Source organism: Oncorhynchus mykiss, chromosome 9 (genome assembly GCF_057628025.1).
Source record: "Oncorhynchus mykiss isolate SJ-2025 chromosome 9, ASM5762802v1, whole genome shotgun sequence".
NCBI classification, from domain to species: domain Eukaryota; kingdom Metazoa; phylum Chordata; class Actinopteri; order Salmoniformes; family Salmonidae; genus Oncorhynchus; species Oncorhynchus mykiss.
The window spans coordinates 39,778,661-39,804,239 of record NC_143030.1 but is presented as its reverse complement, the minus strand read 5'-3'; the positions used below and the strand labels follow the sequence as shown (position 1 = coordinate 39,804,239).

Here is a 25,579-nt window from a genome sequence, read left to right as displayed (position 1 = left end):
TGTGTTTTTATTCGGCATGGGAGGGTAGTGCATTTTCCTCCTGGTTTACATTCACTATTTTGCAGGCTTTACTATATAATAGATTCCATCTTATGCAAATTTCCTCATCTGCTTCCCTTATGCACTATGCTAACTATACCACATGTCAATATAGTCTATCTTGTCCTCTATCCACTATTCATAGTGGCAGAAGTGGTAGGTGGATTGTTTGTCCAGATCTGCAATAGGCTAACTAGCAATCATACCACACATAAATAATTTAAGCTGCCCCAATTTTATAGACAGTGGGGCAAAAAAGTATTTAGTCAGCCACCAATTGTGCAAGTTCTCCCACTTAAAAAGATGAGAGAGGCCTGTAATTTTCATCATAGGCACACTACTATGACAGACAAAATGAGAAAAAAAATCCAGAAAATCACATTGTAGGATTTTTAATGAATTTATTTGCAAATTATGGTGGAAAATAAGTATTTGGTCACCTACAAACAAGCAAGATTTCTGGCTCTCACAGACCTGTAACTTCTTCTTTAAGAGGCTCCTCTGTCCTCCACTCATTACCTGTATTAATGGCACCTGTTTGAACTTGTTATCAGTATAAAAGACACCTGTCCACAACCTCAAACAGTCACACTCCAAACTCCACTATGGCCTGATCACCTATTCTCTGTTGTCCTGCACTTGACTTGAATGATCAGCAGCGAAAACCCTGACAGAATTCCACATCCACCATGGAGTCAGCAGGAGCAGGTAGCCCGGTCAGAGGAGTCGAGGAGCACGTCTGAGAATACTCGGCGATGCTGCAACATCTCGGCACCACGATGGATTGCGTTGTCCAGTCCATGGACCGCTGGGAGAGACAGGGACTCTCCAGCGCCTCGACCAGCACAACCGGGGTTACCTCTACCCGTCCCTCCTGGATCCAGTCCCAGTGGGATGCGTCTCTCCCTTCCCAGGGAGTATGATGGGACGACAGCACGGTGCCAGGGGTTCCTATTACAGCTGGACCTATACCTGGCCACCGTTCACCCAGCTCCCTCGGGAAGGGAGAGGTTGTCCGCCCTCATCTCATGCCTCTCGGGGAGAGCTCTGCAAACTCCGTGTGGGGAGAAGGAGAAGCGGCGTTGGATCACCTTGAGAAGTTCACCCGCCGCTTCAGGGCAGTCTTCGACCATCCGCCCTAGGGTAGAGTGGCAGGGGAACGGCTCTTCCACCTGAGGCAGGGGACGAGGAGCACCCAGGAGTTCGCCCTGGAATTTTGGACCTTGGCAGCCGGAGCAGGATGGAACGACAGACTCCCTAAATTCTATCAGCATATTGATTGTGCTACCAGGGCTTGTAAAACCCTGGATCATTGATATTCTAACTTCCACGAGGCCCTCCCCCACCCTCTTTTTGGAAAAGCTGATCACGACCCCATTTTGTTGCTCCCAGCCTATAGACAAAGACTAAAACAGGAAGCTCCCGTTCAACGCTGGTCCGACCAATCTGATCCCACGCTTCAAGATTGCTTCGATCACATGGATTGGGATATGTTCTGCACTGCGTCAAACAACAACATTGACGAATATGCTGATTCGGTGAGCAAGTTTATTAGCAAGTGCATCAGCAATGTCGTACCCACAGCAACAATTTACCTGTTTGGGGTAGCAGGCAGCATTTTCACTTTTGGATAAATAGCATGCCCAAACTGAACTGCCTCCTACTCTGTCCCAGAACCTAATGTATGCATATTATTATTAGTATTGGATAGAAAACACTCTGAAGTTTCTAAAACTGTTTGAATCATGTCTTTGAGTATAACAGAACTTATTTAGCAGGCAAAATCCCGAGGACAGACAATTCAGATTTTTTTAAAAATTTGATTAAAAAAAATCACTGTCTTTTCAATAGATTTTCATGGGGAATCCAGAATTCTAATCTACTTTCCTGCAGTTCCTACCGCTTCCACTTGATGTCACCAGTTTGTAGAAACAAATTTCCTTTGTGTAATGAAGAAGTACCATAGCTCAGAACGAGAGTCACTTCATGTGTACATTTTGATAGAGGCACGTAACCAGAAAAGTAGCGTCAGTTTGTTTTGCTCCTGTATTGAACACAGATCATCCCGTCTTCAATTTGATCGATTATATACGTTTAGAAATACCTAAAGTTGTATGACAATAGTAGTTTAAAAGGTTTTGGCAAAGTTGACAGGTAACTTTTGAGATATTTTGTAGCGACGTTGCGTAAGTTGGAAGTGGTGTTTTTCTGGATCAAACATGGCAAATAAATGGACATTTTGGATATGTATCGACGTAATTAATCGAACAAAAGGACAATTTGTGATGTTTATGGGACATATAGGAGTGCCAACAAAAGAAGCAGGCATGATTTATATTTTAATTCTGCGTTTTGTGTCGTGCCTGCAGAGTTGAAATATGCTACTCTCTCATTGTTTACTGTTGTGCTATCATCAGAAAATAGCATCTTATGCTTTCGCCGAAAAGCCTTTTTGAAATATGACAAATTAAAGTGTAGCTTTAATTTGATATCTTGCATGTGTAATTTAATGAAAGTTAGATTTTTATAGAAATGTATTTGAATTTGGCGCTCTGCATTTTCCCTGGCTATTGGCTATGCGGGACACAAGCATCCCCTCTACTCCAGAGAGGTTAAAACATTCCCAAACTAGAAACCGCGGATTGATGGCAGCATTCGTCCGTAACTGAAAGTGCGAACCACTGCTTTTAACCAGGGCAAGGTGACCGGAAACATGACCGAATACAAACATTGCCTCTGCAAGGCAATTAAACAAGGTAAGTGTCAGTATAGAGACAAACTAGACTCGCAATTCAAGGGCTCAGACACAAGAGGTATGTGTCAGGGTCTACAGGGTCTACAATCACGGATTACAAAAAGAAAACCAATCCCGTCGCGAACTAGGATGTCTTGCTCCCATACAGACTAAACAACTTCTTTGCTAGCTTTGAGGACAATACAGTGCCAATGACACGTCCCGCTACCAAGACCTTTGGATTCTCCTTCACGGCAGCCGACGTGATTAAAACATTTAAACGTGTTAACCCTCGCAGGGCTGCAGGCCCAGAGAGCATCCCCAGCCGCGTCCTCAGAGCATGCGATGACCAGCTGGCTGGTGTGTTTACGGACATATTCAATCAATCCTTATCCCAGTCTGCTGTTCCCACATGCTTCAAGAGGGCCACCATTGTTCCTGTTCCCAAGAAAGCTAAGGTAGCTGAGTTAAACGACTACCGCCCCGTAGCACTCACTTCCGTCATCATGAAGTGCTTTGAGAGACTAGTCAAGGACCATAACACCTCCACCCTACCTGACACCCTAGACCCACTCCAATTTACTTACCTCCCCAATAGGTCCACAGACGATGCAATCGCAACCACACTGCACACTGCCCTAACCCATCTGGACAAGACGAATACCTATGTGAGAATGCTGTTCATCGACTACAGCTTAGCATTTAACACCATAGTACCCTCCAAACTCATCATCAAGCTTGAGATGCTGGGTCTCGACCCTGCCCTGTGCAACTGCGTACTGGACTTCCTGATGGGCAGCCCCCAGGCAGTGAGGGTAGGTAACAACATCTCCACCCCGCTGATACTCAACACTGGGGCCCCACAAGGGTGCGTTCTGAGCCCTCTCCTGTACTCCCTGTTCACCCACGACTGTGTGCCATGCACGTCTCCAACTCAATCATCAAGTTTTCAGACGACACTACAGTGGTAGGCTTGATTACCAACAACGACGAGACGGCCTACAGGGAGGAGGTGAAGGCCCTCGGAGTGTGGTGTCAGGAAAATAACCTCACACTCAACGTCAACAAAACAAAGGAGACGATTGTGGACTTCAGCAAACAGCAGAGGGAGCACCCCCCTATCCACATCGACGGGACAGTAGTGGAGAGGGTAGTAAGTTTTAAGTTCCTCGGCGTACACATCATGGACAAACTGAATTGGTCCACCCACACAGACAGCGTTGTGAAGAAGGCGCAGCAGCGCCTCTTCAACCTCAGGAGGCTGAATAATTTTTTTTGTCACCAAAAGCGCTGACAAACTTTTACAGATGCACAATCGAGAGGATCCTGTCGGGCTGTATCACCGCCTGGTACGGCAACTGCTCCGCCCACAACCGGAAAGCTCTCCAGAGGGTCGTGAGGTCTGCACAACGCATCACCGAGGGCAAACTACCTGCCCTCCAGGACACCTACACCACCCGATGTCACAGGAAGGCCATAAAGATCATCAAGGACAACAACCACCTGAGCCATTGCCTGTTCACCACGCTATCATCCAAAAGGCGAGGTCAGTACAGGTGCATCAAAGCAGGGACCGAGACACTGAAAAACAGCTTCTATCTCAAGGCCATCAGACTGTTAAACAGCCACCACTAACATTGAGTGGCTGCTGCCATGTAAAAAATGTATCACTAGCCACTTTAAACTGTGCCACTTTTATGTTTACATACCATACATTACTCATCTCTCATGTATATACTGTTCTTGATACCATCTACTGCATCTTGCCCATGCCGTTCTCTACCATCACTCATTCATATATCTTTATGTACATATTCTTCATCCCTTTAAACTTGTGTGTATAAGGTAGCTGTTGCGAAATTGTTTTGTTAGATTAGTCGTTGGCTATTACTGCATTGTCGCAACTAGAAGCACAAGCATTTCGCTACACTCGCATTAACATCTGTTAACCATGTGTATGTGACAAATACAATTTGATTTGATTTGACCACTCGCTTGCGCGAGGACTTCCATTGGGAGTTGGACTGCAGGGATGCCACCATCACGTTTGACCAACTGGTGGATCTGTCCATATGGTTCGATAACCTGCTGGTCACCTGCGGATGTCCAGAGATGGCTCTGTTGGTTCGAGCTTCCATTACCACCACTCCATTACCACCACTGCCAATGGAGCTGGGAGGGGCTGCCCTTAGGGAGGCTGGAGGAGGGGCCTTCACGTGCACCATCTGTGGCCGCAGAGGGCACACTGCCGGTCAGTGCCGGGTTGGTACCTCTGGGAGTCGCGGCAGCAGGCAGGGCTCTCTGGTGTCACCCCAGATGAGTCTGCACCACTCTCATCCAGAGTCCTCTGTTGTGCACCTGTTTGTACCGGTTTGCTGTCCTGAATTTTCCCCGCATTATCAATATAAGGCGCTCGTCGATTCAGGCTGGGAATTTTGTCGACAGAGCGTTCGCCCTTAGTTTAGGGATCTACATTATTCCTGTGGTTAGTCCCTTCCCGGTACACGCTCTGGGATAGTCGACCATTAGGGTCAGGGTTAATCAGGGAATCCACCATCTCTCTGACCGTGGTAACGCAGGGGGGTCACGAGGAGAGAATCAGTCTCTTCCTCATTGACTCTCCTGCATTTCACCTGGTACTAGGCCTTCCCTGGTTGGTTCGTCATGACCCCACCATTCCATGGCAACAGAGGGCTCGGGGAGGTGCATCATCGGGGAGGTGCATCATCGGGGAGGTGTGTAGTGGTTCCCGTTGGTGCTACCACGGTGGTAAGTCCAGACCAGGTCTCAACGTGCTCATTCCCCCAGAATATGTCGATTTGGCTCTCAACTCCTCCAAAAAGGCAACTTAATTACCACCCCATCGACGGGGGGATTGTGCGATAAAACTCCTGGTAGACGCTACATTTCCCAGGAGTAACATGTATCCCCTGTCGCAAGTGGAGACGGTGGCTATGGAGACATATGTCTCTGAATCCCTGCGTCAGGGGTACATTCGGTCCTCCACTTCACCCGCCTCCTTGAGTTTATTTTTCGTGAAGAAGAAGGAGGGAGGTCTGCGCCCGTGCACTGGCTATCGAGGTCTAAATCAAATCACGGTGAGGTACAGTTAACCGCTACCTCTCATCGACACGGCGATTGAGTCAATGCACTTCTTCACTAAACTGGATCTCAGGAGCACTTACAACCTGGTGCGTATCCGGGAGGGAGACGAGTGGAAGACGACGTTTAGTACCACCTCAGGGCATTATGAGTACCCCGTCATGCCGTACGGGTTTTCCAATCCTTTGTAATGAAAATTTCAGGGAGCTGCACGGGCAGGGTATAGCGGTATATATCGATGACATTCTGATATACACTATCTCCTGCCCGTGACCAGTTCTATTGAGCCCACATGTCACCCTCCTCTGGTCATCCGGGGATCGGTTGGACGGTGCGCTGTCTGAGTGGGAAGTACTGGTGGCCTACCTTGGCAAAGGACGTGAGAGTTTATGTTTCCTCCTGCTCGGTGTGCGCCCACTGTAAGGTCCCTAGACACCTGCCCAGAGGTAAGCTATCTCTGCTCTCTTGCACTTGACTCGAATGACCAGCAGCGAAAACCCTGACACTCGTGTTTCTCTTGTGTTTCCCTTACCCGTTCCACAATGGCCTTGGTCACACCTGTCGGTGGATTTTCTGACCGATCTTCCCTCACAGGGAAACACATGAGTCCTGTTGTTTCCTCCATCTGTCCAGTCTCCCTACGGCCCTACAGACTGTGGAGGCCTTGTTTACACATGTCTTCTGGCACTACTGGGTGCCTGAGGATATAGTGTCTGATCGCGATCCCCAGTTCACTTCGAGAGTCTGGAGGGCGTTCATGGAACATCTGGGGGTCTCGATCAGCCTCAGGATGTGGGCAGGTTTCTGCGGTCTTATTTATTGCCAGGACCGGACGGGGGAGTGGGCGGCGTTCGTGCCCTGGGCTGAGATGGCGCAGAACTCGCTCCGCCACTCCTCCACCAACCTCTCCCCCTTTCAGTGGGTATTGGGGTACCAGCCGGTTATGGCACCTTGGCATCAGAGTCAGACCGAGGCTCCTGCGGTGGACGACTAGTTCAGGCGCGCGGAGGAGACATGGAAAGCCGCCCCTGTTCACCTCAAGCAGGCTGCGCTGTGGCAAAAAAACAATCGCGGACCTTCACCACAGTGAGGCCCGAAACCTGCCGGAAGCTGGGCCCGCGGTTTGTGGGTCCATTCAAAATCCTGAGGAGTGAACGAGGTATGTTACAGGTTACAGCTTCCCCCCGATTACCATATTAACCCCTCGTTCCATGTGTCTCTCTCTCTCTCGTTCGTCCCATCCTGGATACGAGGTGTCGGGAGGGGGGCCTTCAGTACCTCGTGGAGTGGGAGGAGCACGGTCCGGAGGAGAGGTGCTGGGTTCCGGTGGCCCTGAAACCCTGAAATGCTGCAGGCGTTCCACCGTCCCCGGCCTGATCGCCCTGCGCCTCGCCCTCCGGGTCGTCCCAGAGTCAGCTGCGTGTCAATTCCTCTGTTCCCCCCATGTCTTTGTGTGGAATTGTTTTTGTTTTGTGTTTATTGTATCGAGCCAGTCTGTTTTTTTCACCCTGGGCATTGCCTGTACCCTATTGGGGAAACCCTTTTTGTGAAACTTATGGTTGTATTCTTGACGGTATTTTGTGCTTGTCACTTTTGCCGGTTGGCTTGAATTGTAGCTGTTTGCGCCCGTCTTTTATTTCTCTTGGAAAAGTCTCCTGATCACCTATCTCTGCTCTCTTGCACTTGACTCGAATGACCAGCAGCGAAAACCCTGACACTCGTGTTTCTCTATTCTGACTATTAACTCTAGAAAAGCTGGGCATCGAGCAATGTGTTCTGAGCCAAAGTCAAAACAATAAAATAAATGCGTCATTTTACTGTAAAAAAAAAATCAAAAAACACCACAATTCAAGTGTTATACAACATCATAAAGAAATTAATTTTAATTTTGTTAAGGGAGGACTTTAGAAGCAAAAAAAATGAATACATTTTATTTCAAAAGAACATAAAATTATAGTTGTATTATGTTACTAGTCTGCTTTAGTGGCCTATGGCTATACTTCTGCAAGTTGTCACTTGTAGAATGCATGGAACAACAGATGTAATATTCTACAAAAAGTGATATTTTGAAATAGAGCGCATCCCTTACTTTTAAGAGTTGTTTGGCAAATAAACAGTACCAGTCAAAAGTTTGGACACACCTACTCATTCAAGGGTTTTTCTTTATGTTTACTATTTTCTACATTGTAGAATAATAGTGAATACATAAAAACTATAATAACACATGTAGTAACCAAAAAAGTGCTGATCAAATAAAAATACATTTTATATTTGAGATTCTTCGAAGTAGCCACCCTTTGCCTTGATGACAGCTTATCACACTATTGGCATTCTCTCAAACAGCTTAATGAGGTAGTCAGCTGGAATGCATTTCAATTAACAGGTGTGCCTTGTTAAAAGTTATTTTGTGGAATTTATTTCCTTCTTAATGCATTTGAGCCAATCAGATGTGTTGTGACAAGGTAGGGGTGGTATACAAAAGATAGCCAGCCCTATTTGGTAAAATACCAAGTCCATATTATGGCAAGAACAGCTCAAACAAGCAAAGTGAAACGACAGTCCATCATTACTTTAAGACATGACGATCAGTCAACATGGAAAAGTTCAAGAAATTTTAACGTTTCTTCAAGCGCAGTCACAAAAACCATTCAGCGCTATGATGAAACTGTCTCTCATGAGGACTGCCACAGGAAAGGACAACCCATCCTCTGCTGCAGAGGATAAGTTCATTAGAATTACCAGCCTCAGAGATTGCAGCACACTTAACCAGCATGGCTACCACAGCATTCTGCAGCGATACGTCATTCCATCTGGTTTGCGTTTAGTGGGATTATCAATTGTTTTTCAATAGGACAATGACTCAACACACCTCCAGGCTTTGTAAGGGATATTTGAACAAGAAGGGGAGTGATGGAGTGCTTTATCAGATGACCTTGCCTCCACAATCGACCGACCTCAACCCAGTTGATATGGTTTGGTGAGAGTTGGACTGCAGAGTGAAGGAAATGCTAGCCAACAATTGCTGAGCATATTTTGGAACTCCTTCAAGACTGTTGGAAATTAATTCCAGGTGAAGCTGGTTGAGATAATGCCAAGAGTGTGCAAAGCTGTCATCAAGGCACAGGGTGGCTACTTTGAAGAATCTCAAAAATAAAATATATTTTGATTTGTTTAACACTATTTTTACTGTTTTCTACATTGTAGAATAATAGTGAAGACATCAAAACTATGAAATACGACAAATGGAGTCATGTAGTAACCAAAAAAAGAAAAATCCTTGAATGAGTAGGTGTGTCTGTCACACCCTGATCTGTTTAACCTGTCTTTGTGCTCTTCATTATCCCCAGTGTATTTATACCTGTGTTCTCGGTTTGTCTGTTGCCAGTTCGTCTTGTCTTGTCAGATCTTACCAGTCTGTTTTCCCGGCTCCCTGCTTTCTCAAGTTCTGTTCCCTAGTTTCCCCAGTTCTGACCATTCTGCCTGACCTGACCCCGAGCCTGCCTGTTGAGCTCTACCTGCTTGACTGACCCGTTTACAAACTTCTGCCTGTCCTTACCCTGAGCCTGCCTGCTGTTCTTTACCTTATTGTGTCTACCCTGGATTACAGACCTCTGCCTGCCTTTGACCTATCTTTTGCCTGCCCCCTGTTTGGGTCAATAAATCTGTTACTCTAGTTGTCTGCATCCGGGTCTTATTCTGAGTTCTTATAGTGTCCAAACTTTTGACTTGTACTATATGTGTTTTAGAAACCTTGTAAGAACCTGCTCTTTCCATTATGAAATCAAAACGTCTTACCTCCATGAAGGATAATTTGAAAAAATTGGTAAGCCCTGTTGTCTTCTTTGTCAATTACCCACGCTGTTCTGCTATCTCTTCATTCACATTTTAGCGCCCGGCTCTGCAGACGTGCGCAAGGAGTGTGGATGAAATGATTGAATAACATGTGCATGTCAATTTATTTTGGAACGCTCGCACAAGCAACGTGTTGTTGAAATCCAAACAAATAAAATAGTATTTGTCTCGTGCTTTGTAAACAACAGGTGTTGACTAACAGTGAAATGCTTACTTACTGGCCCTTCCCAACAACGCAGAGAGAACTTTTTGAAATAATAGCACAATAATAACATGAGGAATAAATACACAATGAGTAACGATAACTTGGCAATATACTCATGTTCGAGTAACGAGTCAATGTGCAGAAGTACGAGGTGTTTGAGGTAGATATGTACACATAGGTAGGGATATGGCGACCAGGCAACAGGGTAGATGATAAACATTAGTAGAAGCAGCATATGTGATGAGTTAAAAGAGTTAGTGCAAAAAGGGTCAATGCAGATAGTCTGGGTAGCTTTAATTGGATAACCATTTGACAGTCTTATGGCTTGGGGGTGGAAACTTTTGAGGGTCCTGTTGATTCCGGACTTGGTGCATCGGTACCGCTTGCCGTGCAGTAGCAAAAAGAACAGACTATGACTTGGGTAGCTGGAGACAATTTTTAGGACCTTCCTTTGATGGTGCAGCTGTATAACTTGCTGAATTTTTTCAGTCCTCCTGAGTGGGAAGAGCCTTTGTCGTGCCTTCTTCATGACTGTGTTGGGGTGTGTGGACCTTAGTGATATTGACTCTGAGGGACTTGAAGCTCTCAACATGCTCAACTACAGCCCATCAATGTGGATGGGGGTGTGCTCGGCCCTCCATTTCCTTTAGTCCATGCGCAGCTCCTTTGTCTTGCTGATGTTAATGGTGAGGTTGTTGTCCTGGCACCACACTGCCAGGTCACTAACCTTCTCTGTATAGGCCGTCTCATCGTCATTGGTGTTCAGCTCAACCACCGTTGTGTCGTCAGCAAACTTAATGATGGTGTTGGAGTCGTGTGCGGCCATGAGTGAACAGGGAGTGCAGGAGGGGACTTTGCACGCACCCCTGAGGGGCCCCCATGTTGAGGGTTATTGTCTGGTTTGGGTGTAAGTGAGCAACAGCAGGAAAACGTTTTGGAAGCACCAATGTGTATGGGAGAGCATTTAAAGGACACCAGCATGCACCAGCACAAGGCTCAGGTCAAACTTACGGGAAAACAGGGGGTTCAAAGGCCGTCTTGATGACCCCAGCATAGACAGCCAGGATGGACAGAATGACGCAGGCCAGGAAGACCAGAGCCAGCTTGTTGACATATTTGACCCCCACAAACACCACCGTGGCCATGAAACTGAGCACAATGGTGCCGTATACACGCATGTTGTTCAGCATCGCTGCCTCCATATCAGCACCCTCCAGACCCTCCATCTTAAAAATGGCTGCCTGGGGGAGGATGTAGATCTGGAGAAGGGAAAGATGGAGGAAGAGAGAGAAAGGGAGGTGGAGGGAAAAGGAGAGAGGAAGAGAAAAGAGAGTAAGAATAGGATGGAGGGAGAGAAAGGGTGTGTTAAAAATGACATGGTGGGACGAGGATGGAGGGAGAGTGGGAGCGAGCGACAGAAAAGGATGAGGAGAAAAAAGGAAGCAGGGAGTGAGTGAGAGGGTGTGGGAATAGATATCAGATATTATCTCAAACATTGGAAAAATCATATAAATGTAATGGATAATGGATTTCTTTTATATCATTATAATGGCACAGACAAGGCACTAACAAATGAACAGTTTTCTGTGAGTGTGACAGCTTGCTTGATTAATCAATTATAATTTAGATATTATCAGGAATTGCAACAGCTTTTCATATTTGTCTAAAATGAAAATATATCAACATAATTGATTGTATTTAATGGATAATTTTTGGCATAATCTATTGCACCACAATCTGTAGGCAGAAGAACAAACATCTTCCTCCTGCATTCATTAATGTTGCATGTGGTCTCGCCCCCAAAATAAAACGCCAGACAAACGGCACAGGGGGAAAGAAAACAGATAGCAAACAAAACAATAAAATAATAGCAATCATCTTTCCTTACCAGCAGAAGTTCGATGGCACCAAGGATGTACATTGCACCTGCAAAAGTAGTTCCTAGGTAGAAGCAAATTCCGACAGCTCCGCCAAACTCAGGGCCAAGGGAACGGGAGATCATGTAGTAGGAGCCTCCGGCTGAAAGACACAAACACAAACACAGCCATTGGCATTCCTCTTTTGCTCAATATTGTTTTCAATGATAAACCCCTGGTCTGCACAACCAGTAAGTCTAAAGACTTCGGGTTTGAACATGCAGAAGTAGTAGTTTGTCAACAGAAATATAGTGCTGCATAGACATTGCTTAGGCATGTTAGAGCTTATCAGGAAAAAAGCCCTAGCCTTTCTATACAGTGTCATGACTCTATGGATAGGCACAGAATAGTTTGAGTTTCCGAATAGAAATAAAAAGGTTTCTGATGTTTCACACTTTCACACTTTCATACTTTGTACAGATGATAGAAGGGGTACTAGTACAGTGTGGTTCTGGTTTAGCCATGCTAGCATTAACTGTCCTATCACAGACCAGTGAAATATCAGATGTGAAAACCTAACTGGTTGGGGAAAAAACAACAAGATTGCCATGCGTCACCCAGACCGTCCATTCATGCACGCACCAAGGTGTTTCTGTGACACGCACTCACCTGGCACCACTCCATTTGTTGCGATGGCACTCATGGAGATAGCTGTCAGCATGGTCTGAGAGGAGGCAGAGGGGAGATAGCACTATTTTAAAAATGGAGCAGTTCCATCTGTTTTAGCCCTCAGCTGCAGAGTGCTGATTCTTAGTGAAACAGTGTAAGGCAAGGCACCACACCCGAACAAAGGAATTATAGTCCTTTAATCATATCACAGTCCACTTTTACCAGTTGAATGTGGACACAAATATAATGCTTTTTTTCTTCACCCTGAATGATGTCAGCCTTTTGGTTTCATTTTGTTAAGACACTCCAGGACATACACATAGGAGATTGTGGATAATTATGTTTTTCATCTTCATTTCAATTGCACTTTGGGTGCTTTTAAAAAAAAAGAAAATGTAATCTAGAATAAAACTTTGACATCATACCAACAATTCCCTAAGTGTAAGTCTGGAGAACATGTCTAGTGATATATACAGTGCCTTGCGAAAGTACTTTGCGACCTTTTGCCACATTTCAGGCTTCAAACATAAAGATATAAAACTGTATTTTTTTGTGAAGAATCAACAACAAGTGGGACACAATCATGAAGTGGAACGACATTTATTGGATATTTCAAACTTTTTTAACAAATCAAAAACTGAAAAATTGGGCGTGCAAAATTATTCAGCCCCCTTAAGTTAATACTTTGTAGCGCCACCTTTTGCTGCGATTACAGCTGTAAGTCGCTTGGGGTATGTCTCTATCTCTATCTATTTTGCACATTGAGAGACTGACATTTTTTCCCATTCCTCCTTGCAAAACAGCTCGAGCTCAGTGAGGTTGGATGGAGAGCATTTGTGAACAGCAGTTTTCAGTTCTTTCCACAGATTCTCGATTGGATTCAGGTCTGGACTTTGACTTGGCCATTCTAACACCTGGATATGTTTATTTTTGAACCATTCCATTGTAGATTTTGCTTTATGTTTTGGATCATTGTCTTGTTGGAAGACAAATCTCCGTCCCAGTCTCAGGTCTTTTGCAGACTCCATCAGGTTTTCTTCCAGAATGGTCCTGTATTTGGCTCCATCCATCTTCCCATCAATTTTAAACATCTTCCCTGTCCCTGCTGAAGAAAAGCAGGCCCAAACCATGATGCTGCCACCACCATGTTTGACAGTGGGGATGGTGTGTTCAGCTGTGTTGCTTTTACGCCAAACATAACGTTTTGCATTGTTGCCAAAAAGTTCAATTTTGGTTTCATCTGACCAGAGCACTTTCTTCCACATGTTTGGTGTGTCTCCCAGGTGGCTTGTGGCAAACTTTAAACAACACTTTTTATGGATATCTTTAAGAAATGGCTTTCTTGCCACTCTTCCATAAAGGCCAGATTTGTGCAATATACGACTGATTGTTGTCCTATGGACAGAGTCTCCCACCTCAGCTGTAGATCTCTGCAGTTCATCCAGAGTGATCATGGGCCTCTTGGCTGCATCTCTGATCAGTCTTCTCCTTGTATGAGCTGAAAGTTTAGAGGGACGGCCAGGTCTTGGTAGATTTGCAGTGGTCTGATACTCCTTCCATTTCAATATTATCACTTGCACAGTGCTCCTTGGGATGTTTAAAGCTTGGGAAATCTTTTTGTATCCAAATCCGGCTTTAAACTTCTTCACAACAGTATCTCGGACCTGCCTGGTGTGTTCCTTGTTCTTCATGATGCTCTCTGCGCTTTTGACGGACCTCTGAGACTATCACAGTGCAGGTGCATTTATACGGAGACTTGATTACACACAGGTGGATTGTATTTATCATCATTAGTCATTTAGGTCAACATTGGATCATTCAGAGATCCTCACTGAACTTCTGGAGAGAGTTTGCTGCACTGAAAGTAAAGGGGCTGAATAATTTTGCACGCCCAATTTTTCAGTTTTTGATTTGTTAAAAAAGTTTGAAATATCCAATAAATATCGTTCCACTTCATGATTGTGTCCCACTTGTCGTTGATTCTTCACAAAAAAATACAGTTTTATATCTTTATGTTTGAAGCCTGAAATGTGGCAAAAGGTCGCAAAGTTCAAGGGGGCCGAATACTTTCGCAAGGCACTGTACATAACCTTTGATGAATGCAGATGTTTCTGAGGCTGAGAAAAAGGATTTGGCATGTGGGAAGAGTCTGCCTTTTGGAAAATGGCAGTTAAAGATAAGTACACTAAATTTAGACTACCAAATGCCAAACACCAATTTAGACCCAATCCCCATCTCTCCAAACTAAGTTGCTATAACATTCTCTATGAAATGATGTGTGATTCAATGTAGTGAGCTTTGAAGTTATGCATGTATGTCCATTTACAGTTCAATACATTTTTATGAGAGTAGTATAATTAAGGAACAAAAGTATACACTTTCATCAACTTTTTGACATTTTTACTTCTATTTTTTGAAAATACTAATGTTAATGGACCAAAATACCCCAAAATCTCAAAATTGTAATTTTAGCCTGTGGTGCCTGACCTTAATACTATATTGTTTGTGATGAATATGTATGAATATGAACTTTGGGAGGATGGTTCCAAACAGTTTCTTAGCTATTTGGCTGATGATCGATCATGACAACATACACAATGCAACCTTGAACTAAACTGACGCCTCATCAATCTAATCAACATCCCTGATGGAAAAAAATAGAGATCACAGTAATCAATAGTTTCAGAATTTATATCTAAGGTGTGAATAATCACAGATCTAGGATCAGATGACACTACCTCCAAATAACCATACCCGATGGGTGAAAAAATAGCAGACTCTGGATCAGTGGTTTATGTATACCTAATCTGTGTTGCTTATCTGCCCTTTCAGCTGGGTCCCAAAGCCCCAGAGGAGAAAAGGGCATCAGCTAAATAAAGGATTAATCATTTATATGTTTGGGCAGGCAGACCAACCATCTCTGCTAAAGCTCAGTGCAGGTAGGGCATTTCACAAAACCACAAGGTAGAATGAAAATGAGGAGAGAGAGAGAGGGGGAGAGGCAGGAAGACAGAGAGGGCAGAATGAGAATGGAGAGTGGAGAGAGAATGAAAGGGACAGATATGGAGAGAGGTGGGAAAAGAAGGAGGGAGAATTAGGCTCGTAAGAATGGAATCATGAGAGATAGAGCATGAGAGGAGTAGAAGGGTGCCTGTGAGAGGGGAAAGGTGACAGTAAATTAACAAGACGGAAGAGAGAGACAGTTGTGGGGTGTCAGGAAGAGGGCGAGAAGGACAGTAGAAAAAGGAGGTAGAGCATGAGGGATGGTATTAGAGAGAGGCCTAAAATTTAAATTAAAAAGAGAGAGGGGTAGTTAGCCAAAGAAAGATAGAGCTAGTCATGGGGAGAGAGAGAGACGGCTAGATAGAGACAAATACGGAACAGATCAGGGAAGAGTCGAACGGAAAGAGAACAAGATATCTGGAGAAAGGGAAAGAGATGGATACAGAGAGACACTGAAGAAAATAGATCTCAGGACAGAGGGAGAGAGAAGAAGTCACGGAGAGACAAAAAATAGTGTGACATAACAAATGTGATAGAGAGAGATGATTGAGCTCAATCAATAAATCAAATAAAATGTTATTTGTCACATGCACCAACAACCGTGAAATACTTACTTACAAGCCCTTAACCAATAATGCAGTTGAAAAAATAGAGTTAAGATAATATATACAAAATAAACTAAAGTATAAAATAAAAAGTAACACAATAAAATAACAATAAAGAGGCTACAGTGCATTTGGAAACTATTCAGACATCTGGAATTTGAGATGTTTCTACAACTTGATTGGAGTCCACCTGTGGTAAATTCAATTGATTGGACATGATTTGAAAAGGTACACACCTGTCTATATAAGGTCACACAGTTGACAGTGCATGTCAAAGCAAAAACCAAGCCACGAGGTTCAAGGAATTGTCCATAGAGCTCTGAAACAGGATTGTGTTGAGGCACAGATCTGAGGAAGGGTACTAAAAAATGTCTGAAGCATTGAAGGTCCCCAAGAACACAGTGGCCTCCATCATTCTTTGGAACCACCAAGAATGTTCCTAGAGCTGTCCGCCTGGCAAAACTGAGCAATCGGGGGAGAAGGGCCTTGGTCTGGGACGTGACCAAGAACCCGATGGTCAGTCTGACAAAGTTCCAGAGTTCCTCTGTGGAGATGGGAGAACCTTCCAGAAGGACAGCACTCCACCAATCAGGCCTTTATGGTCGAGTGGCCAGATGGATGCCACTTCTCAGTAAAAGGCCCATGACAGCCCGTTTCGAGTTTGCCAAAAATCCCTGAAAGACGCTGACTAACAAGATTCTCTGATCTGATGAAACCAAGATTGGCCTGAATTCCAAGCATCACATTTGGAGGAAACCTGGCACCATCCCTACAGTGATGCATGGTGCTGGCAGTATCATGCTGTGGGATTTATTTATTTATCCGTTATTTTACCAGGTAAGTTGACTGAGAACACGTTCTCATTTGTAGCAACGACCTGGGGAATAGGAGGGGGATGAATGAGCCAATTGTAAACTGGAGATTATTAGGTGAGGTCCAGATTGGGAATTTAGCCAGGACACCAGGGTTAATTAACACCCCTACGATAAGTGCCATAGGATCTTTAATGACCTCAGAGAGTCAGGACACCCGTTTAACGTCCCATCCGAAAGACAGCACCCTACACAGGGCAGTGTCCAATCACTGGGATATTTTTTTTAGACCAGAGGAAAGAGTGCCTCCTACTGGCCCTTCAACACTGTGGCTGCAACCAGACTAGATTGCGAATGACATTTGGCGGAATGCATTTCTTGCCGTGAGGGTGACAATATCGTTTGTACCCGAAACAATTCGTCCTCAAGTTCAAGTTTGTTGAGCAGAGGCTATACAAAGCTGTGTCCATAACACTCAATAATCAATTAATTGTATACATTCTTGCACCATGGGATCAATTATTAGTTGAAATTATTAGATGTATTTCAAGGCATACCTCAGTGCCTTTTTGCTTGACATCATGGGAAAATCAAAAGAAATCAGCCAAGACCTCTGAAAAAAACCTCCTCAAGTCTGGTTCATCCTTGGGAGCAATTTCCAAATGCCTGAAGGTACCACGTTCATCTGTACAAACAACAGTACGCAAGTATAAACACAATGGGACCACGCAGCCGTCATACCGCACAAGAAGGAGACCCGTTCTGTCTCCTAGAGTTGAACGTACTTTGGTGCGAAAAGTGTAAATCAATCCCAGAACAACAGCAAAAGACCTTGTGAAGATGCTGGAGGAAACAGGTACAAAAGTATCTTTATCCACAGTAAAACGAGTCCTATATCGACATAACCTGAAAGGCCGCTCAGCAAGGAAGAAGCCACTGCTCCAAAACTGCCATCAAAAAAAGCCAGACTACGGTTTGCAACTGCACATGGGGACAAAGATTGTACATTTGTAGAAATGTCCTCTGGTCTGATGAAAAAAAGATAAAACTGTTTGGCCATAATGACCATTGTTATGTTTGGAGGAAAAAGGGGGAGTCTTGCAAGCCAAAGAAAACAATTCCAACCGTGAAGCAATGGGGTGGTAGCATGATGTTGTGGGGGTACTTTGCTGCAGGAGGGACTGGTGCACTTCACAAAATAGATTGCATCATGAGGCAGGAAAATTATATGGATATATTGAAGCAATATCTCAAAACATCAGTCAGGAAGTTACAGCTTGGTCGCAAATGGGTCAACATGCACACTGTTTTTAGAATTTACCTTTATTATTCCCCACAAACCCCACCACCCCTCCCCCAATTTGAGTAAACTAATAAACAATAACACTTAGGCTTCTACCTTCAGTTTATACATACTATACATATTTTACAGACACAATCTATTTTAAAATAATTATATTTTGTTTGTTGTTAGTCCTGGCCTTCCTCTATTTCTGATGTCCATCCAGTTGATTTCTATTTGTAACTGTGATATTTCACAAAAGTTCTGATCCTATACAGATTTTTCAGTCCCAGTTTGTTTTACATTTGTTATCTTGTTGTTATTAGTCTCACCCTTCAGCTTCATTCAACCACTCCCATCTATTGCTTAACACTATCCATTTTGGATTTTTATTTGCCATATATTTTTCAACTGTGCTGTGATGATTCACAAAAGTACTGAACCTTTCTATTCTCATAGTTTCTACAGATTGTAAATTAAAGATAAACAAGAATTTTGTATAATAATTTTTAATCCGGTGTCGTTTTGTGTGTCAATTCATAAACCATGTGCCATATAATCGGTACATCTCTTCCCAACTATTTTCCAATTTAGATGGCACCTCTGTCAATTTTTTGGTCCTTAAATGAAACTGGCATATATTTTTATTTATCACAAATTTCTTAACCATTTTTGGTCTTTAATGCAGGGATGACAGACACGTTCTACATGCATTATGAAATTTAAGTTACAGTTCTTATGGCTTAAAATCTTATTTTCAGTAGAAAATTATGAAATGACTGTGAACCGGAATGTGATGGAATCTGAAAATATACTTGGGTATACAACACTTTAAAAAAATATATATATATTTACGTAAGTAAGTTAAGGGAAATTTATTCTGTAAAGCTTTCAGGGCTACCTCAGGTCAAAACAGGATTAAACTAGGATTTACTCAACTGGGAGAGCTTTGGGACACCAAACATAATTCAAATGGAAGTGGCATTGAGTATATCCTTATCAGTGCTGCAAACGTGCCTCTCTTTCTGCTCTGGCTGGCAGAGTGCCCATTCTAACAATGATGGAGAGAGGATAGAGGGGAGGGGAGAGACAAAGTGGATGGAAGGGAGAAAGAGAAAAAGAGGGAAACACGGAGGGTGATATAAAGAGAGAGAAAGTTTAAGGGGAAGAAAAAGGAGGAGAACAGGAGAGAGAGAGTGAGTGAAAAGAATATGGTCCAGAGCTGTGACTCACCGTGGAGCAGCACATGAAGACGATGATGAAGGAGCCAAAGACCCCTCCTATGCCCACCATCCAGGTCATCCGCAGGAACAGGATCACACCAAAGATATTCTGGATGCAGGGCAGGTACACCCCCATCAGAGTGCCCAGCGATGGTGCCTGGAGAACAAACACAAATCAGTACTGATTAAATATGAAAATGTTTAACTGTGGAATGGCAGTACAAACTTGATAAAAGTACAGTAATGTACCCCACACCATTAGTGGAACAAAACAAATTCCTCTAGTGACCGGCTCCGGCATCTGAGTTGAGTGGAGGAGTCGAGTGGGGGACATCTCCTCCCTCATTAACCTATTTGAATGGCAGCAGAAAGAAAACACTTTCTCCTCCTTTTCCTAATTATTTTGGTCTCTCCATGGTTGAAGGCTTTTTTTGCTTGTGAGGCATAAAGCTGAAATTCAGGCAACAGAGATTCCTCGGTGTCTCACTACATGGATTTAAAATAATCCAGATGTATGATATCATATTAGTGGACACTTACTTTCACTCTTCTATTCACGCAGGTGGAGGTGGCTCTAGGATACTGGCTGAGGTTGCACAAATCCTCTATCTCTGTCAGCTCATTTAGCTAATGACTAGCAATTGTCCTGTTACTAGGGAGAAGGACCATCTAATTATTTTCTTAATGTGGGCCTGTCTGTCTAGATATGTATAGAGGAGAAAATGTAGTTCTCAAACTCTTCAATTGATCAGACATGGCTTTCAGCTATTGAGTTATATGGGATTGGATCTCCCATAGGACTTCACTTCACCATTCTTCTCTGAAGATTCTCTCAAGCTCTGTCAGGTTGGATGGGGAGCAATGCTGCACAGCTATTTTAAGGTCTCTCCAGAGATGTTTGACTGGGTTCAAGTCCGGGCTCTGGCTGGGCCACTCAAGGGCATTCTGAGACTTGTCCCGAAGCCACTCCTATATTGTCTTGGCTGTGTGCTCAGGGCCGTTGTCCTGTTGGAAGGTGAACCTTTGCCCCAGTCTGAGGTCTTGAGCGCTCTGGAGCAGGTTTTCATCAAGGATCTCTCTGTACTTTGCTCCGTTCATCTTTCCCGTGATCCTGACTAGTCACCCAATCCCTTCTGCTGAAAAACATCCCTACAGCATGATGCTGCCACCAACATGTTTCCCCATAGGGATGATGCCAGGTTTCCTCCAGACGTGATGCTTGGCATTCAGGCCAAAGAGTTCAATCTTATTTTCATCAGACCAGAGAATCTTGTTTCTTAAGGTCTGAGAGTCCTTTGGGTGCCATTTGGAAAACTCCATGCGGGCTGTCATGTGCATTTTACTGAGGAGTGGCAGTCCGCATGAGAGCCAGTTTCATCATAGCGCTTGATGGTTTTAGCGACTGCAATTGAAGAAACTTTCAAAGTTCTTGAACATTTCCGTATTGACTTACCTTCATGTCTTAAAGTAATGACGGACTGTTGTTTCTCTTTGCTTATTTGAGCTGTTCTTGACATAATATTGGTCTTTTACCAAATATGGCTTTCTTCTGTACACCACCCCTACATGGTCACAGCACAACTGATTGGCTCATACATATTAAGAAGGAAATAAATTCCGCAAATTAACTTTTGACAAGGCACACCTGTTAATTGGAATGCATTCCAGGAGACTACCTCATGAAGCTGGTTGAGAGAATGCCAAGAGTGTACAAGGTGTCATCCGTGCCAGAGGTGTCTACTTTAAAGAATCTCAAATATAAAATAATACATAATATAACACTTATTGGTTACTACATAACACATTCCATATGTGTTATTTCATAATACCACATCCTAATAATATTCTCTCATAATACCAGCCTCTTGTGGCCTCTTGGCTGGAAGGAGCTGTCAAATTAGGATGTAGATAACAAGAAAAGGAGTGGATGTGAATGATACAGTAACCGGACTCAGACCAGTGTAACAAGACAGGCCTAGAGAGTAGCTTCATGTATCAGGATTATGCTCCACTGCACATAACAGGGCTAACAGGGCTAATGTGGCCCTGCTCAGGTCCTATATATTACCAAACTGATGTGTAACATCAGGGAAGAAAAAGGGCAGCACACACAGCCATCAATCCCGTCCTGTCCAGGCCTAAACATGGCTGACAGCGTCATCAGTAATCCTCCTTTCTGTTCTTAATCAGCTTAATCCTCCACCTTATCATGTGGACAATGGTGACCTGGAAGGACCATACTCTGCCGCATCAGATCAATTCAAACTCCAGCTAATGTTTATGTTTAGGGACCACTTTAGATTAGATGAAGTACCTTGACAGCAGGTTTTTTTTTGGACGGAGCCGCCCCCTCCTCGTTCTCGGCCTCCTCGTGCTCTTTGCTGCCCTGAGGCAGGTTGGAGTAGTTGGCCAGACTGCTGAGTATGGACGACACCATGGGACTGTTGTCCATCTCCTCCTGCAGTACACAGGGACAGGTGGACAGACATCATATCAGCCCTCTAAGGTGTATTGACAACTGAGAAACCACTACTTATTTCAAAGAATTCAAACCACCTGGTGCCTGAGCAAGCAAGGTGTCGTATAAACTGTAGGTGGTCGTTTCAAACGAAGGGAACAAAGTTCAAAGAATTCAAACCACCTGGTGCCTGAGCAAGCAAGGTGTCGTATAAACTGTAGGTGGTCGTTTCAAACGAAGGGAACAAAGTAACGACAGTATTTAATTATTGTGTAATTATAGGGAAGCAAGTTAGGGAGCCCTGTGTTACAGACCTCAAACAGGGCCATATTCTTGCCATTGTACTGCTGGCTCTTCTCCACGTCGCTGGCACTGCTGCTGTTGATGAAGGGACTGCTCTCCTTGGGGTTCCCATCACCTGCAACAAACAGACAGCACAACAACAGTTAACAGAGAAACACACATTATACAAAATATAATCATTAAAGGAGAGATGTTGATTAAAATGGGGGCGAGGGGTTTTAGATTTTTTCTTTCTATGAATATAAATGTTTGCAAAACACAGACATTAGCCACACTGAAAATGTACTTTCTCAATTACTTTTAAATGAGAGACCCAGTTTGTTTTAACGGGAGGAGAGAAATGATTGGATTTCGCTGAGTATGAATGTGTTGTTGTCACGTTCTGACCTTTATTTCCTTTGTTTTGTCATTATTTAGTATGGCCAGGGCGTGAGTTGGGGTGGGCAGTCTATGTTTGTTTTTCTATGATTTTAGGATTTCTATGTTTCGGCCTAGTATGGTTCTCAATCAGAGGCAGGTGTAATTAGTTGTCTCTGATTGAGAATCATACTTAGGTAGCCTGGGTTTCACTGTTTGTTTGTGGGTGTTTGTTTCCGTGTCTGTGTTTTTCACCACACGGTACTTGTTACGGTGCGTGAATGAGGACCCAAAAGCGAATCAACTTAAACAGAGCTTCTTTAATTACCAAACATAGGTAGGCTCAGATGGACCGGCAGATTCCGACAGGACAGGACAAGGTTACAGCAAACATGACGACAGTCTGGTTCAGGCATGAATGACACAAACAAACAAGAATCCGACAAGGACAGGAGCAGAAACAGAGAGAGATATAGGGACCTAATCAGAGGGAAAAAGGGAACAGGTGGGGAACGGGGTGAATGGGTAGTTAGAGGAGACAAGGGACAGCTGGGGGAAAGCGGGGGAGAAAAGGTAACCTAACACGACCAGCAGAGGGAGACAGGGTGAAGGGAAAGGACAGAGACAAGACAACATGACAGTACATGACAGTACCCCCCCACTCACCGAGCGCCTCCTGGCGCACTCGAGGAGGAAACCTGGCGGCAACGGAGGAAATCATCAATCAGCGCACGGTCCAGCACGTCCCGAGAGGGAACCCAACTCCTCTCCTCAGGACCGTACCCCTCCCAGTCAACTAGGTACTGATGACCACGGCCCCGAGGACGCATGTCCAAGATTTTACGGACCCTGTAGATAGGTGCGCCCTCGACAAGGATGGGGGGGGGGGGGGGAAGACGAGCGGGGGCGCGAAGAACGGGCTTAACACAGGAGACATGGAAGACCGGGTGGACGCGACGAAGATATCGCGGAAGAAGAAGTCGCACTGCGACAGGATTAATGACCTGAGAGATACGGAATGGACCAATGAACCGCGGGGTCAACTTGCGAGAAGCCGTCTTAAGGGGAAGGTTCTGAGTGGAGAGCCAAACTCTCTGACCGCGACAATATCTAGGGCTCTTCGTTCTACGCTTATTAGCAGCTCTCACAGTCTGCGCCCTATAACGGCAAAGTGCAGACCTGACCCTCTTCCAGGTGCGCTCGCAACGTTGGACAAAAGCCTGAGCGGAGGGGACGCTGGACTCGGCAAACTGAGATGAGAACAACGGAGGCTGGTACCCGAGGCTACTCTGAAAAGGAGATAGCCCGGTCGCAGACGAAGGAAGCGAGTTGTGGGCGTATTCTGCCCAGGGGAGCTGTTCTGACCAAGACGCAGGGTTGCGAAAAGAAAGACTGCGTAAGATGCGACCAATAGTCTGATTGGCCCGTTCTGCTTGACCGTTAGACTGGGGGTGAAAGCCGGAAGAGAGACTGACGGAAGCCCCAATCAAACGGCAAAACTCCCTCCAAAATTGAGACGTGAATTGCGGACCTCTGTCCGAAACGACGTCTGACGGAAGGCCATGAATTCTGAAAACATTCTCGATGATGATTTGTGCCGTCTCTTTAGCAGAAGGAAGCTTAGCAAGGGGAATGAAATGAGCCGCCTTAGAGAACCTATCGACAACCGTAAGAATAACAGTCTTCCCCGCTGACGAAGGCAGTCCGGTGACAAAATCTAAGGCGATGTGAGACCACGGTCGAGAGGGAATAGGAAGCGGCCTGAGACGGCCGGCAGGAGGAGAGTTACCGGACTTAGTCTGCGCGCAGACCGAACAAGCAGCCACGAAACGACGCGTGTCATGCTCCCGGGTGGGCCACCAGAAACGCTGGCGAATGGAAGCAAGCGTACCCCGAACGCCAGGGTGGCCGGCTAACTTGGCAGAGTGAGCCCACTGAAGAACGGCCAGACGAGTAGGAACGGGAACGAAAAGAAGGTTCCTAGGACAAGCGCGCGGCGACGGAGTTTGAGTGAGTGCTTGCTTTACCTGCCTCTCAATTCCCCAGACAGTCAACCCGACAACACGCCCCTCAGGGAGAATCCCCTCGGGGTCAGTGGAGGCTACTGAAGAACTGAAGAGACGAGACAAAGCATCAGGCTTGGTGTTCTTAGAGCCCGGACGATAAGAAATCACGAACTCGAAACGAGCGAAAAACAGCGCCCAACGCGCCTGACGCGCATTAAGTCGTTTGGCAGAACGGATGTACTCAAGGTTCCTATGGTCAGTCCAAACGACAAAAGGAACGGTCGCCCCCTCCAACCACTGTCGCCATTCGCCTAGGGCTAACCGGATGGCGAGCAGTTCGCGGTTACCCACATCATAGTTACGTTCCGACGGCGACAGGCGATGAGAAAAATACGCGCATGGGTGGACCTTGTCGTCAGAGAGGGAGCGCTGAGAAAGGATGGCTCCCACTCCCACCTCTGACGCGTCAACCTCGACAACGAACTGTCTAGAGACGTCAGGTGTAACAAGGATAGGAGCGGATGTAAAACGATTCTTGAGGAGATCAAAAGCTCCCTGGGCGGAAACGGACCACTTAAAGCACGTCTTGACAGAAGTAAGGGCTGTGAGAGGAGCTGCCACCTGACCGAAATTACGGATGAAACGACGATAGAAGTTCGCGAAGCCGAGAAAGCGCTGCAGCTCGACGCGTGACTTAGGGACGGGCCAATCAATGACAGCTTGGACCTTAGCGGGATCCATCTTAATGCCTTCAGCGGAAATAACAGAACCGAGAAATGTGACGGAGGAGGCATGAAAAGTGCACTTCTCAGCCTTCACAAAAAGACAATTCTCTAAAAGGCGCTGGAGGACACGTCGAACGTGCTGAACATGAATCTGGAGTGACGGTGAAAAAATCAGGATATCGTCAAGGTAAACGAAAACAAAGATGTTCAGCATGTCTCTCAGGACATCATTGACTAATGCCTGAAAGACAGCTGGAGCGTTAGCGAGGCCGAAAGGAAGAACCCGGTATTCAAAGTGCCCTAACGGAGTGTTAAACGCCGTCTTCCACTCGTCCCCCTCCCTGATGC

At 45.0% G+C, this 25,579-nt stretch overlaps 1 protein-coding gene across 1 annotated transcript in view; it reads right to left on the bottom strand.

Annotated features, from left to right (window-relative positions):
* Nucleotides 1-25,579, bottom strand: part of LOC110531958 (solute carrier family 12 member 5) — a 99,432-nt gene that overhangs the window by 20,723 nt on the left and 53,130 nt on the right. Inside the window, exons 2-7 of the mRNA XM_036987843.2 lie at nucleotides 22,155-22,258; nucleotides 21,697-21,840; nucleotides 19,393-19,539; nucleotides 12,458-12,512; nucleotides 11,821-11,951; nucleotides 10,944-11,191 (exon numbers count right to left, since the gene is read on the bottom strand). Coding sequence (XP_036843738.1) covers nucleotides 10,944-11,191; nucleotides 11,821-11,951; nucleotides 12,458-12,512; nucleotides 19,393-19,539; nucleotides 21,697-21,840; nucleotides 22,155-22,258 — 829 coding nt within the window. The remainder of the gene's footprint in view (nucleotides 1-10,943; nucleotides 11,192-11,820; nucleotides 11,952-12,457; nucleotides 12,513-19,392; nucleotides 19,540-21,696; nucleotides 21,841-22,154; nucleotides 22,259-25,579) is intronic.